This window comes from Dama dama, chromosome 8 (assembly GCF_033118175.1).
Source record: "Dama dama isolate Ldn47 chromosome 8, ASM3311817v1, whole genome shotgun sequence".
In the NCBI taxonomy this organism is placed as follows: Eukaryota; Metazoa; Chordata; class Mammalia; order Artiodactyla; family Cervidae; genus Dama; species Dama dama.
Window position 1 is genome coordinate 40841940 of NC_083688.1, and position 15276 is coordinate 40857215.

General features: G+C 39.7%; 1 protein-coding gene across 3 annotated transcripts in view; it reads right to left on the reverse strand.

The window, feature by feature from the left end:
* The window catches only part of PARD3B (par-3 family cell polarity regulator beta), a 1129489-nt gene that overhangs the window by 424168 nt on the left and 690045 nt on the right, over positions 1-15276 (reverse strand). For all 3 annotated transcript variants that reach the window (XM_061148945.1, XM_061148946.1, XM_061148947.1), the window contains exons 12-13: positions 11636-11806; positions 6715-6847 (exon numbers count right to left, since the gene is read on the reverse strand). In XM_061148945.1, coding sequence (XP_061004928.1) covers positions 6715-6847; positions 11636-11806 — 304 coding nt within the window. The remainder of the gene's footprint in view (positions 1-6714; positions 6848-11635; positions 11807-15276) is intronic.

Here is a 15276-nt window from a genome sequence, read left to right on the forward strand (position 1 = left end):
TACACTGGTGACCCTCTGGGAAGCCCTGGCAAGTGAAGTCCGTGCATCTTAACTACATTTTCCCATCTCAAAAAGGCTGACACATATTCATTACTTGTGATTTGTAGAAGATTAACAAGCCATTTTTTTAAATGACTTAACATTTTTGTAAACAAGACTCTGTAATGAATGCTGTGGATTAGATGGTGATTTAAGCATTGGCCTCAGTGACAAAAAGTACTTAAAAAATCATGAGATACAGTATATCTACTCACCGTTTAGACACCATAGAGGTTTAAAAAAAAGAAATTCTTCTTGCATCTGCATTGTATTAGAAAACCCTGAGTTTGGGGCCTAGGAAGCAGAAGACTGGGGTCTGAATCCTGGTTTTCCTATCCACAAAAACTGTTTACTTTCTCAGTCTATTTTATATGAAAAGTAAATAGACATGTATACTGAATGTTACAACTAATAACAAGTAAGGATTTTTGAGATCTTTCTGTGTACCGCACATTGAGCTTAGCCTTAAATATTATTTAACCCTCATCACAAAAGAAATTATTAAATAATGTATGAAAAAAAATTATATGCGTAATGGTTAAGAGTTCGGTTTGTGCAGCAAAACTGCATATTTTCAACCATGGCCTGTTATGCTGTATGAACTTGGGAAAACTACTCAACTTCTATAAACTTTGGTTTTTAAATCTACATAGAGGGATATGAATACTTTCATTGGAAGAGCACAAGGATTATATAAGACAGTGCATATTCAAACAGTGATTTATAAAAACAAAGTGCCAATAATTAAAAAAAAAGATTATTAATCTGTACATCATAAACTTGCTATGGATCTGTTATAGTGAGATACATGTAGAAAGTTGACTCTATTGATGGAACAAGGAAATAATCTCTTTGTCCTTGAGAAATGCTGCTGGTAGCAATCTGCTTTGACTTGCCCACACACCAGGTCTGATGGTTAATTTTATGTGTCAATTTGACTGGACTCAGGGTGCCAAAACACTTGGTATTTTGTGAGGCTGTTTTGGGGTGATAGTAACATTGAAAGCAGCAAAGTAGATTGCACCCCTCCCGTATGTGGGTGTGCACGCACGCTCAGTCGCTTCAGTCATGTCTGACTCTGTGAACATAGGGACTGTATCCCACCAGGGTTCTCTGTCCATGGGATTCTCCCAGCAAGAATATGGAATGGGTTGACATGTCCTCCTCCAGGGGATCTTCCCGACCCAGGGGTTGAATCTGAGTCTCCTGCAGCTCCTGAAGTGCAGGTGGATTCTTAACCACTGAGCAACGGCCCCTATGGGGGTGGGCCTCATCCAATCTGTTGATGGCCTGAACAAAAAGGCTGACCCTCCTCTAAGTAGGAGAGAATTCTTCCTGCCTGACTGCCTTCAAACTGAGACACTGGCTTTTTCCGGCCCTTGGATTCAAACTGAACCACTGGCTCTTCCTGGTTCTTGATCCTGCTGGCCTTCAGACAGGGACTACACCATTGGCTCTTTCTTCTAGGTCTCAGCTTGCTCACTCACTCTGCAGGTCTTGGAATTTGCCTTCCTCTATAATCATGTTACCCAATCTTTTACAAGAAATCTCTACCTATGTATGTATATGTAATACACACACATGCATACATATACTCACATATACCTTCCATTGGTTCTGTTTCTCTGGAGAACCCTGACGAATATGCCAGGGAAGTACTTGTTCAAAGCTCCACATCACAGACTAGTATAAAAGGGAGGCAGTTCTAGCACTGCTGAAATATCCCTGAAAATGAGACTGGAAGCAGGAATCTGATAAGTCAGATGATCAGAGTACAGAAACACAAAGAACAAAGCAGTCAGCACTGTCCTCCACCTCCAGGGACCTGGTAATATGCAGCAGTCAGGCAAAGATTTGCCGAGAGATGGCACTAGTGGTAAAACAAAACAAAACAAAAAAACACCTGCCAATGCAGGAGATATAAGAGACTCAGGTTTGACTCCTGGGTCGGGAAGATCCCTTGGAGGAGGGCATGGTAACCCACTTCAGTATTCTTGCCTGGAGAATCCCATGGACAGAGAAGTCTGGCAGAGACCCCGCAGAGGGTCACAAAGAATTGGGAATGACTGAAGCAACTTAGTACACACGCACACAGAGCAGAAAGTGTACAACGTAAGTTGGAATAAAGGACATATGGGGACCACGTCTTTTCTATTAGTTCTAATCATTTATCCTCAACTTCTCAGCTCATTTTTTCACTAGTGGCAAACATAGCTGTGCTCATGTAACTGCCTGATCAAAAATTTTTCAGGTACACACAGTCACCGAGAGTATAAAAGTCTCTGTCCCTGGCAGTCAACTTTATCTATTACACATTAACCACTCGAGACCATTTACAATTCCAGACCCCAAGGTCAGGCCTTCCTACCTCAGTGTACTTGCTCATATAATTTCAAAACCAATTTCACCCATTAAAAGTCCCACCCTTCTCCCAGGGTCCACCTCAAATATCACCTTTCCTATGAAACCTTCACTTTATGGGATCTGTTGGTATTTTTACAACAGTGACAGAGAATTCTAGTGCTCCCAGTATCTATGGTCTTCCTTTCTTCCTGGCACACATCTAGACCATCAACCCCATTTTCCACCCCTTTTTGTAACTAGACTAGTTCTTGCCAATAGAAAGTGAGCTACTATGGTCAATGTTGTGTCCAGTTTTAATGTTTAAGAAAGGGTACACGCAACTTCTCCCCCTTTCCCATCTATCTTCTACAACCATAAGTGGATGAGGCACCAGACAATGGCCAGCTTCCAATGGAAACAGCCCAGGTCCCTCAATTCTCACTGGGTTGTGATATAAGCAAGAAATACATCTTCACTATCTTTATCCACTGACACTTTCAGTTTATCTGTTAATATTACAAAAACTAATTCTTGTATAACATTTACCACGTGCTGCTTTTGCAATGAGCTATCTACCAATCCATCATCTACTTGTCTGTATTTATTTCTCTTACTGCACCACAGATAAATTCATCCACATCCTCCTCTTTTGCCTCTCATTCTTCTTCTTTAGCATCTCCTCTGGCTACTTCAAGTTGATTATGATCATTAGCTTCAATTTTTATTTTATTCACATGAATAATCTACATGTTTTTAAAATAATGATAGGTGCAGATATGTTTTCTTTGATGACTCTTTATCCCTGGTAGTTTTTTTTTTTTTAACTTTTTACTTTATATGGGAGTATAGTTGATCAACAATGTTGTGATTATCCTTGGTACTTTTTAATAACAGATCCACTTGCTGTAAAGAATTTTATTTTCCTCTTGGTCCAAACACCTTTGTTAAGTCCTTTATCATCATGAAAATCTAGAATTCTTGTCTCCTAAAAACAGTGTTTCTGGATCCCACTGAATATACAAGGTAAGTCTTGATGGATATTTTACATATTGCCTGTAAAACACTGAACATCTAGTTATTACTTCATTTATGACCAAATGACCCTTATTTTAATCTCCATCGTTTATTGTTGTGACTTGTTTTACAGGATCCATTCTGCCAGGGCCAAATCAGAAAAGAAGGACAAAAGAGTTCATGCCATTAGACTAGAACTCAGTAAACTATGGCCCTGGCCCCAAACCAGCCCACCAGCTGATTTTGTACATAAACTTTCATTGAACACATTCATGAAAGTACTGTCTAGGGCTGCTCGCGCACTACCGTGGCAGAGGTGAGGAGCTACAACAGAGATCTTATGGTCCACAAAGCCTGAAATGTATTATCTGGCCCTTTACAGACAAAGTCCGCTGACCTCTGCTTTAGACTATTCTTGAGAACAATAACGACGTTGTATTCATCGTTGCAGCCTAACACATTGTGCACAATGAAGTTATCCCATAATCATCAGTCAAGTTGAAAAGTATAATTCAATTTCTGATCATCACTGCAGAGGCAGTGCCTTACATGCTGTTTGGGGGATGGATACATGTAGGTTCCCAGGAGGGGACATATTGTACATAATCACACTATTATGAGTCTCTTCAAAGGACCACGAGGCACATGGATTCAGTGGGACAGGATACAGAGTTAAAACACTTGGTTTGGAGTATGGTGAAAGGCCTGAGAAGACCTCAGTGGGTGATCCTGGGCAGACTTGGGGCCACGAGTGCCTGGGGCAAGGGCTGGAGTTCTCATGAGCTAAAAGTGGGGAGCAAGCAGGAGAAGCGCACAAAAGGGAGATGAGAACAACGGAAGGAGAGGGAAGGACAAACCGGAGGTCAACTGCACTTCAGCTATTACTTGGCTCAGGGTGAGATCTGCCAGAAAGATTCTTCAGAAAATGTAGAGTTTGTGAACTTCATTGCCATTCAAATGCTTAATAGGATTTTATAGTGAACCCTTGGGAGACAACCTCCATCCTTATTACCATCCTGGAACCCCACACTCATTCCACTGCAGGCATTGTGAGCAATTCTCCAACACAAATGTGAATTTCTGGTGTCATAATTTCTACAAATGTTAGTTCTAAGAATGCCTTTTTTCTCTAACAGCTTGACAGGATTATGTATATATATAAAAAATAACAGTAGAACAGTGGGTGGTACGTACTATTATTACAAAAATAGATGCAACACAGCATATCAACATTGGACTTTTAAATATACAAAGGAAAGGAGGAGGGAAGAAAAAAAAGTTAATGTTTTGGCTGTAACAGTTCCTCTCCTCACTAGACATTACATTTTGCCAAGTCAATCTTGTTTTTTTAAAGGAGCTCCTTAGAAAGATGGGTGGTGGCAAGTCAACATCACTCAGATTTCATGAGTCTCAGTGGCCTATGACCACCTCATGTGCATCTGAAACTCAGGAACTCTCAATGGTTCTCAAAACTGAAAATGTTATTAATACTACAAAGAAGTGACGAGCACAATATTCTTCTACAGCATCCTCTTTCAGTCAATAAGCTTATAGAAAAAGTAAGAGCATTCTATCTACTGGCCTATTATAGTTACAATTTAACAAGTCTATGCTTTGATAGGTCAAATCCTTATAACTGAGTATTGTATCAAAGAACCACAAGGAAATAAAAATGGATTTTCTGTGCTTTTTAAAGAAATAATGTCTAATGGAATTTTAAAAGACTGGATTTTTGATGTTACCTTGGAAAGCTGACGTAGGAGGAGGAAGTGTAGCAGGTGCCTGGTGGATCACGGATCCATGTCTCAGGAGGAAGAGAACAGACAGAACCTCCCAGTGGCTCTGTGCCTAAAGGATTCTCATTGTTCAGGGAAATACAAACTCAGAACATTCTACTGCATCTTATTTTCAGCATGTGTTTTGAATGGATTTTATTATTTAAAATATATATTTTTTCTGGGTGTATCCTTACACTTTAACTAGTTTTATGGTTTCATTATATTTGCCTTTGCCATCCTTCCTAGAGATATTATCCCATTTCCTTGAATAGCCCAATGTCTTCTAAAAATATACCACGTAATTATCACTTCAGCATTGATACTTTATAAGCACTGAAAATGAAACAAGAGAGGAGGTAATGTGTCCAATGTCCCTTTGAACATCACTGGTGCAATAAGGAATAAAACCCTGAATTTGGATTGTCACTGGACCACTTGATGCTTGAGAATTAAATGACAGTCAAGGTATATAAAGGCTGGAAACGTTCTTGATCATTATTCGGACACGGTCAAGAGAAGGCACTTCTGGTGTGAGGGGAACCTGTTGTTCCTTACCCAGATTCTTCCTGCCTTTGTGACGGAATGACTTAGAAAGAGATCCTGCTTTGTCAAGAAAATATTTAACTGTATTAAGATGGGAAAAGACATACTGAGTGTTTCTTGATTGGACAGAAAGTCAAGTCAGTTTCTCATAAGAGATGTGCATCCCAGTCCCTGGGTTGGGAAGATCCCCTGGAGGAGGGCATGGCAACCAACCCTGGTATTCTTGCCTGAAGAGTCCCATGGACAGAGGAGGCTGGCAGGCAACAGTTCATAGAGTCACAAAGAGTCAGACACAGTTGAAGCAACTTAGCACACATACACACAAGAAACATGAAATCTTCTCTTTATAGCCCTTCTCTTAACTTCCTGTCATGAATATCTATTGCTTTTGTAGTACAAAAAAATTAAAGTTACTAAACAGAAAGGAGAAGCAGGGAAATAAATTTCTTGGTGGCCTAAAGCATGATTTTTGAAAACACAAAGAGGAAAATCTAAGGCTTTTACATGTAAAACTCCACTAGAAATGTGATGTGTACAAGATAATCATGGCCATGGTTCATGGCATTTACCACTCAAAAATAAGCATAAATCTGCAAATGGTGCTATGATCACTCCATGGTTTAATACCAGTCCATATATATTGTGAGTTGAGTTGCCATTTACACTTGGTAACTTCCAATATTAAAAGATTCTTAAACAAAAATAATGGTTTGTCATTTTGTTTCTGCAGGCCTGGTTTGTTTTATACATAACCCTCCATGTTTGGGGCAGCAAGCACAGAAACTGTCACTTAAACTGGAGGCAATGCCAGGAATCTGCTTCACAACTTGTGAGTCAGCTCCCCCACCCATCTCTGTGTTCACGACTCCGAGCAGCGAAGTCTGCACTTACTCTAATTAATTCCCCTTTGTTCCTTTTGTTTTTTTTAAATTTAAATAAACACTCTCATGTTTTCTCACACCACTTGCAGTAGATAATTTTCAGTAGAGAACCTTACCTTTCTGTTTGTCTTGTGGACTGTACGTGGCAAATGGATGCAATGTACCATTATCATTTCTCCTGGAGGTGGTTACAGCATTTTGACAGTTCTCAAAGCAGGGCTTAGAAAACGCCCCGCACTCTGCAGGCTCCTAAGGAATGAAAACAAGAACTACATTCACTTTTGTAACTTGTCCCAACTTTGTCGATGGAAAGAATGATCAACTCTCAAATAATTTTTCAAGATTCTCTGGCATGGAAATCCTGGACAGTGGAAAATCACAATGTTCCTATCAGTTAAAACATCTTTGAATAGGAAATAAAAACTACTGACATTGTGGTGTTAAGGCTTAGGAGTGCTGATAGCCAGTAGAGAAGAGGATTAACTTTATGATTCTTTCCCGCCACTTACAACTGTCTTCTTTCACATTTTCTTCCATCTGGGAGTGCAGCTTGTAGTAATGTCAACATAAGAATACAGTTCATGCCAAGGGTGTTTCTCTGCCAACCAGATGGTTCCCCTCTCTCTCTCTCTCCCCTGCTTGGCGACTAAGTGCGTATGCTTTAGGACAAGTCAGAACCCAGACAGGTTTACCACTGAACAGCCACGGGAGAGACCCACTGCAGACACTAGGCTTTTGGGCCAGGAACTATAACAAACTTCTACAATGCCAGACAGTGGTTCTCCTGAGAGTTTTCTCTTTTACCATATTTCCCCCTTCTATTTTGACAGTCTGTAAACAAATTCAGTTTCCTTAAAACTGTGATCTTCATAATACCGCCCCCATACGGCATGTGCCCCAGGCGCCCCTGAAGCATTAGCAGGGGCTGACTGCAGGGAGTTCTAACTGCTATTCAAGAGGGACAAGGCACAGAGAACCGGGTTCTACTCAGGTTCAGATAACATGTCGTCCTAATAGATTCAAAAAAGCAAGCAGAAAGCCATCTCAGGACCATTCCCTTGACCATTGGTGAGAGGAACATGCCCCAGACAGAAATATAAAATTGATCTCCAAAGCTCTTTCCTTCTGAAAAAGAGCATTTGACCCAAACAATGCATTTGATTTACACTCCTCTCTTTTAGTTACAATAACTCGGTATCCTGCTGGTTAAACAAAATATTCACAGCATTCAATGCATACATTCTTCATAACCAAGATATTTTCAGCTGCTGCTTTTTTGTCAAGGTTCAGAACACTTTTCCCACACCCCAGGGGTGCCCTTTGCCCCTGTACCACTAGTCAACCAAACCTGGTGCAAACTACTCCTAAATTTAAGCTAGAGCCCTGGCAGGTAGGTGAGGTAGGACCTACCTTATATCATCAAGGGCTTTAACAACAAGAACAACAACAACAAACGTTTTTGCTGCTTTCCTGGCTCTTTGATAAATGACACAATCAATATCCCAACAACTGATCAGTAACCAGTCTAACTAAAGTATTCAGCCTGTAAAATAGAGCTGTCGAGGAGCATTCCATTAGTGTCCCAGCCAATAAAAAATATAATGGAGTTTTAAACATATTCTGCTTCTACCAAGTTGAGCTTACAACTCAGGGGAGGGAAATGTTTGGGGGAAGGAAAAAGAAAAAACAGGTCATAACCCATTTTTTAATACCAAGTCTCTAGGCTCAAATAGAATTACAATTGAACCTCAAGCTCATCCTTTGAAAAACATGTTTCTGTTTAAAATGATTTTGATTCAGTCAAGGGCTCATTATGTATTCTTCACGAGGTTCTCATCAAAACTGTTTACGTATCTTGTACATCTGGGTAATGTGGGAAAATACCCCAAAGACTATATATTTTGACTTTTCTTAAGTAGCATCTTCTTCTTTTTTTTAAATATCAATATCATGTTCAAGTAACCATTTTGGTGTTCTTTCCAAACCTAACTAATTGAATATATGAGCAGTGCAGGGGCCTTTTTCTAGGTTAGTGATTCTTTTTTATCATACCTGAGGGTGGTTGCTGCTCCAGAGGACAATCTTCCAAACACATGAGCAGACAACATATGCTTTGACACAGTAAAACAGATTTGGGAGATCAAATAGCTACAGCTTTTTTTTTTTTTTTTTAATTTAATAAAGATTAGCTGTACATTAGGCGGCTGTCGTTATATGAAAAAAAAATAATACTCTTTAATCGTCATGGATACCGCAGAGATTCTCACTAGCTGAGAGAGCCAAGTGCCTGCTCATCCCCCATGGAAAGCATATAAATATTAGGGAAACCAAAAATGAATCTTGTTTAAATGTCCTCATAAAAATTGCTTTTTGTCCCTTTTCTTTTTCCTAATAGATTTCCTAGTGAACCATATCAACAGGACACTCCTGAAGTTGGGCAACAAACTGAAGGCTTAGTACTTGCTTCTGATGGAATAATTCTCAGCCTAGCCCAGAGCATGAGAATTAAAATGAAAATACCTGTGGTAAAGGAGAACGCAAATAATAAAGTGTCTTAACTTGACAAGTCAAAACAACGAGCATTTATCCACTAGGCATTCATATACTGGAGAGAAAAACACGAAACTAGGGAAGATGAAAAGTGGGGAGGGAACTCTTTTAGCAGTGTTCATTTCTCCTTTTCTTTTTTTCATTTGCTATCTTTTACTTCTGCACAGATATGGAAATCTTGAGCAGTGAGCAGTGCATTTCTGACTTTTCTATTAGTTGAGAAATCTTTGCTCCAAGACATCTTAAGAGAGATTTAAAACACAGATGCATGGAATGGGTGACTCAGGGGCCCACAGACCATACTTCGTACCTGCCTCCAACAACTGGGTTCCGTGGAGGTCTAGGGCTCCAGAGTAAGAATGAAATTCAACTAAAAAGGAGCTGATTCTCTCATAGTAGGAAGCAAGAGATAAGGGTTTTATGACTGTGTACATAAGTAAAATCCATTAAATATTCATGGAAACCTCTATGTCACTTAAGCAGACACAAATGTTGAAAATGAGTTGGCTCATTATATATAGTCTTCAGTAATTGCCAATTTACATTTATTTAACATTTACAAGGTTATGTATAGAAGAGTAAAAAGGTACAGTTCCTCCTTTCCAATAGCCGATAATGTAACAAAGTAAGATACAGCCTCGAGAAGGAAATGGCAACCCACTCCAGTATTCTGGCCTGGAAAATCCCATGGACAGAGGAGCCTGAAGGGGTTACAGTCCATGGGGTCACAAAGAGCTGGACAAGACTGAGTGACTAACATAAAGATACAGTAAGTTTACTTCAGCTTATCCTCTCAGATGAAGTAGGCCTTATAAGAAACTTTTATTCATTTATTACACAATGTATAATAACTGTCTACTGAAAGTGAAAGTGTTAGTCGTTCATTCGCATCCGACTCTGTGACTCCATGGACTGCAGCCTGGCAGGCTCCTCGGTCCATGGAATTCTCCGGGGAAGAAAACTGGAGTGGGTTGCCATTTCCTTCTCAAGGGGATCTTCCTGACCCAGGGATTGAACTTGGGTTTCCTGCATTGCAGGCAGATTTTTTACCATCTGGGTGACCAGGGAAGCCCAACTTTCCACTACGTGCTGGTAAATGAAGATATACGAAAGGATAAGGCAGACAACTGTATTGCTATCTACTGAGCATTCAACTATGTATGTCTTTACATAGCTAGGAAGTGACCAACATGGGGTTTTTAACTCAATCTAAAACTCTAGAGCCCAAACTTTTAACCATTATGAGTCCCAACTACCTTCTATTCTTAACCTGAAAATCTTTTACAATTTTTAAGTTGAATTTATTATTAAAACTAACAGTGTTTTAATAGGATTCTATTTTAACTTCTTGTATTATTATATCACACAAACATTATTTGTCCTTATAGAATATATATGTGATTTCTGATGTTTTTCTCAACTCTCAACTATTATCAGCTTGTTTCTTATCTTTTCTTAAAATAATTTGTAAGAGAATTTAATAACTATTGCCTATACATTAGCAAAAATAATGTTTTAGGAATATTTTATGATAAATATAATTGATAGATCATTGTAAAATATAATCATTATGTAAATATAATTATATGTAAGTGAAATACTTAGCAATATCAGCATTCAATAATATTTTGTTTATACTTCATGTATACATAAAAATATTTTACATTAAAAAACTCCATAAAGAAATAATAATAATAATAGATTTCAAAAATATTTAATTAAAGTGTATTTAATAATATGAAGCAAGATGTTTGTTTAATAGATCAAATTTTGAATTAGTTAAGTTGCAGATCTGTATTTGTTGTTGTTTAGTTGCTAAGCTGTATCTGACTATTTTGAGACCCCCATGGACTGTAGTCCACCAGGCTTCCCTGTCCATGGAATTTTCCTGGCAAGAATACTGGAGTGGGTTGCCATGTTCTTCTCCATGGGATCTTCCCAACCCAGGGACTGAACCCATGGCTCCTGCATTGGCAGGCAGATTCTTACCACTGGGCCACAAGAGAAGCCCCGGATTTGTATTACTCAAGCACAAATTGTAAGGAAGAATATAGAGAGCTAATTGCATTATAATAATCTTCACAGTAAGCATTATAGGCATCTTATTAGGAACTTAATAAGGAATGGACAATGCTAGCATATCATCCAGAAAGCATGTAAGCATGTTATATGTGTTAATGTTCCTAATATGAATAAAGTATAATTCATAAAGTCCATAGCTCTAGGAAGTTCTGGGGAAAAACTAGAAATTATGGACCTGTTACACTGGGTAAATGACTTAATTTATATGCACATTTTTATACCTTCTAGTTATACCTAAAATATATAACCACCTATTTGCCACATAATCCCATCAGAGCACCTCTAGGTGCATATTTTTCTAATTTCAGAAACCAGTATGAGCCTAGCTACCACCCTAGTGATGGAAGTGTGAATTTTCTGGTGGCCATTTGGGCAGTTTTTACAGGGAAATAACAATTGCATCACCTCCATTGGTCTCTCTGGCCTCCTCAGAATCACCAACTGGATCATCCCTCGGATGTTTCCTTCCATGGACATGGATCGTCTAAGTGTTTCCATAGCTTCGTGGTTGGACTTTCCCAGAAGAGATTCCCCATTAACCGCAATCAGCTGGTCATTCATCCGCAGACGGCCATCCTAGGGTGGAGGTAAGAAAAACAGTATTAAGCAGAGAAAAGCATGGTGATGACATGTGACTGTCAGGCAAAAGTTCAAGTTTAAAATAAAGAAAAAAATTCAGCTATTAGGGATGATTTATTTTCCACAGCAGAAAAAGATTCTGGATTTTATCAAATATTCACAAATATTAATAATAATGAATTGTGTGAAAGTGACTTTTAGAAATCTTAGAGTCCGGAACTAGAATAACTTAGACATTTGTATAATACCTCTTACCTAAACCTTTGGCAAGTGTGCTAGGCTAACCTGATTCTGCCATTTGCTCTGGAAGCCACCATATTGCTTGCATTTTCAGGCACAGAGAGACACCACGCTTAAATGTTGCGTGCTGGACAACAGTAATGGATCTCATAGCTATCTCTATTGAATAGTGCTGTGAAAAAAAATTTCTCATGTTATTTTCTCTAACACAACAAAAAGTTGCTAGTCTGCAAAAGAATGCAGAGGTGTGTAATGCAGGTCCAATCTGCTACATGTCTTCTAGAGGAAAGTCTTGACAAAGGGGGCTGTCAAGCCTTTTGTTGAGGAGTCTCTGACTGATAAGCACTTTCACCCAGTACCTTCAGGAAGAAGCACCACATACCACAGAGAACTGGGAACTTTGGCACGTGGATAAGTGGCCCAGATTCTAGTGTAAATCACCTCTAGGCACTAGTCATCTTCAGCTAGAAATATCCCTGGAGTCGATGGAGGTAGCTGAACAAACTGGGACACCATCTCTACCTACAAAAGAACTTCTGGGGATCACAGTACACCCCTCTCCCCCAACAGACAGTCTGGGAGAAAATATGCTTAAATACTGACAGTCTGATTAAGGACATGGGTTATACCTGTTTCTAGGGTAGAATGTTCTTGCTGTGAGGCACAGATGCAATTTTAGGAATGTCATGATGCTGAGACTGCTGCTGCTAATACATTTAGCAGAAATAACAGTAGGTGAGCATGGTAGTTCTTCCATGAATTATCTATAGTTCTTATAGAACTCAAGAAGCTAGACAGATTAATGCTTTTACTCACATTTTACAAATAAGGAAACTGAGGCAGGAAAATGATGCCAGGTGCCCCAGCCACAAAAGAGAGTCAGAGATAAACTGACCTAAGTTCCATTTTCATGAAGCTTGGTTCTTCTCAGTTTCTGTACTAGCGCTTCCTTGGCTATTCATCTCTAGACTACAGTTGTTCACACTAAAACAGGTGGAGGGGAGTATTCAAGTTTTGCAGTTAGAAGTATCTGGGATCCATGTTCAAAGGAACAGAATGAAATGTAAAATGAAAAAAGAACTTTCCTAAGAAATGAGAAAACCAGACATATAATGAACAATAGGGCAGCCATACAGATTTGGGAGAGAAATCCTGTGGACAAGCTGATGAACTTTGACTAATGCAGCAGCAGATGGTCAGAGGAAGTTCCTCTGCTGACAGCTGGGGAAAGGGGGAGAGTGACGAGAGCTGTTCTGGGGCACGGATGCCCTCGTGGGGACGCGCTGCCCACGCCTCCTGCTGCAGAGGGTGTCAGCCCGTGGTCGGTGCAGGCCACGCCCTCTCGATTCCGAAAGGGTAAAATCAAGCTGTGAAACTTGACTGCCCTGCCTCAACAGAGTCTAATGTCTTCTGCCTTCCTCTCGTTTTCCCACTCCACTTAATCTTTCCCATAATTTGGAGCAAATCTGGAAATGAGATTTACAGGAAAGGCCAAACACAAAGGAAATCGCTTCATTTCTGTTATCTAATGGTGAGAGAGGCATGCAAAGGATAAGATTAAGGCTACATGAAATGGGGTCAAGCAGAAGCCACTTTAATGGCTGTGTACAAGTGAAGTGAGACCCTTTCCTCTAGGAATTACGCTCTTCTATTGTGGCATTTAATGGAAGCAGGACTCCTGGGCTGGACCTTTCACAGGCAGTTGGGAGGGTCACCAAAAATGTTTTGGGGCGGACTGGAAACAGATGTGTGGTTTTTAAAGGTGGGGAGGAAGCACAAAAGTTGCATCAGGATTCTATCCCTGTGAACAGGAAATGAGGTCAAGTGCTGGACCTGTAGACGCTTAGTCTTGGCAGGACACCTCATCCTCTATGACAGGAAGAAGAAAGATAAAGATTGAAACTTAATGGGTACTTGTAGAATTGAGGGAATGAAATCTGAGTGAGCGCCACCTGGTAACCTCCTGTGAACCTTCTCTGTGGAGTAGGAGGCAAGGTCTGAGTGAAGAGGTAAATAAGAGATAAGGAGATGGAAAAACATGTTTTTTTTTTGTAGGATAATCTCTTACCAACAAGTATTAAGTACAGACTTTTATTTTCAGCTACATTCTGAGTCTCAAGCATACATAACTACACTAAAGTAGAATGTGTTTGCTGTATCCAAGCCCAAACAATAAGGCAGGTCAGGTCACCCCAGGGCACCTCTTTTTTTTTTTTTTTTTTTAAGACTTTCACATTCATCCCAAGCATCACTGCAGAGCTTCGGGTATGATAAAAATCCACATACTCTCCTTTTAAGGCTTAGCTGGCTCATTGCTATTGGTTTTTGCTTTCCCTTTATAAGATAAATGATGGGTAATTTCATTAATGGTGATGCCAGTAAGCACCACATTGTCCTAACATTGAGAAGATAATCTTAGAATTAAGAACAGGAAGGGTCCTTAGAGATTATCTTGTCCAGCTGCTTCCGTTTATCGATAAATAATGTGATGCACACAGAGAATAAGAAACCATTTACTGAATTCCTCTTCTAAAGAGAAGGTACTTCCACACAGATTCGAACTTGCTCAGCTAGTTAAGGTCAGAGCTGGATTAAATAGTCCAAGTCCTGACTTCTCAGCACTCCCTATTCACTACCCATTCTGTGTTCTAATAGATGACAATGACTAGTCCCTCAAGGGATCATGCTTCAAGAAAAAAGACTTTCAAATCCAGAGAGAACAATATGACACCAGATGTCTCCTGGAAGAGAACCTTATATGAAAGCCAGAGTCAGACTATAGAAGATGTGGAGACAGGAGGGGTGGGGGACTGTTTACCTATTTAGCTATACACACATACACACACACTCACACATGTGTGTGTGTATCCATTTCTAGTCTTCATTTAAAATGAAGTCAATTTAGTTAAGAGCTCATTACTCAAACTCAGCAAAGATCACAATTGTGTATGTCTGTTCTGCTTTGCGGGACTTCCCTGGTGGCTTGGTGGTAAAGAATCTGCCTGCCAATGCAGAAGACGTGGGTTCAGTTCCTAAGTTGGGAAAATCTCCTGGAGAAGGAACTGACAATCCACTTCAGTATTCTTGCCTGGGAAATCACATGGACAGAGAAGCCTGGGAAGCAAAAGTCTATGGGGTCATGAAAGAGTTAGGCACCACTTAGAGACTAAACAACAACAATGACAATTCCACTTTGCAATGGTTTTTTTTACCAAAAAAGATAGTTT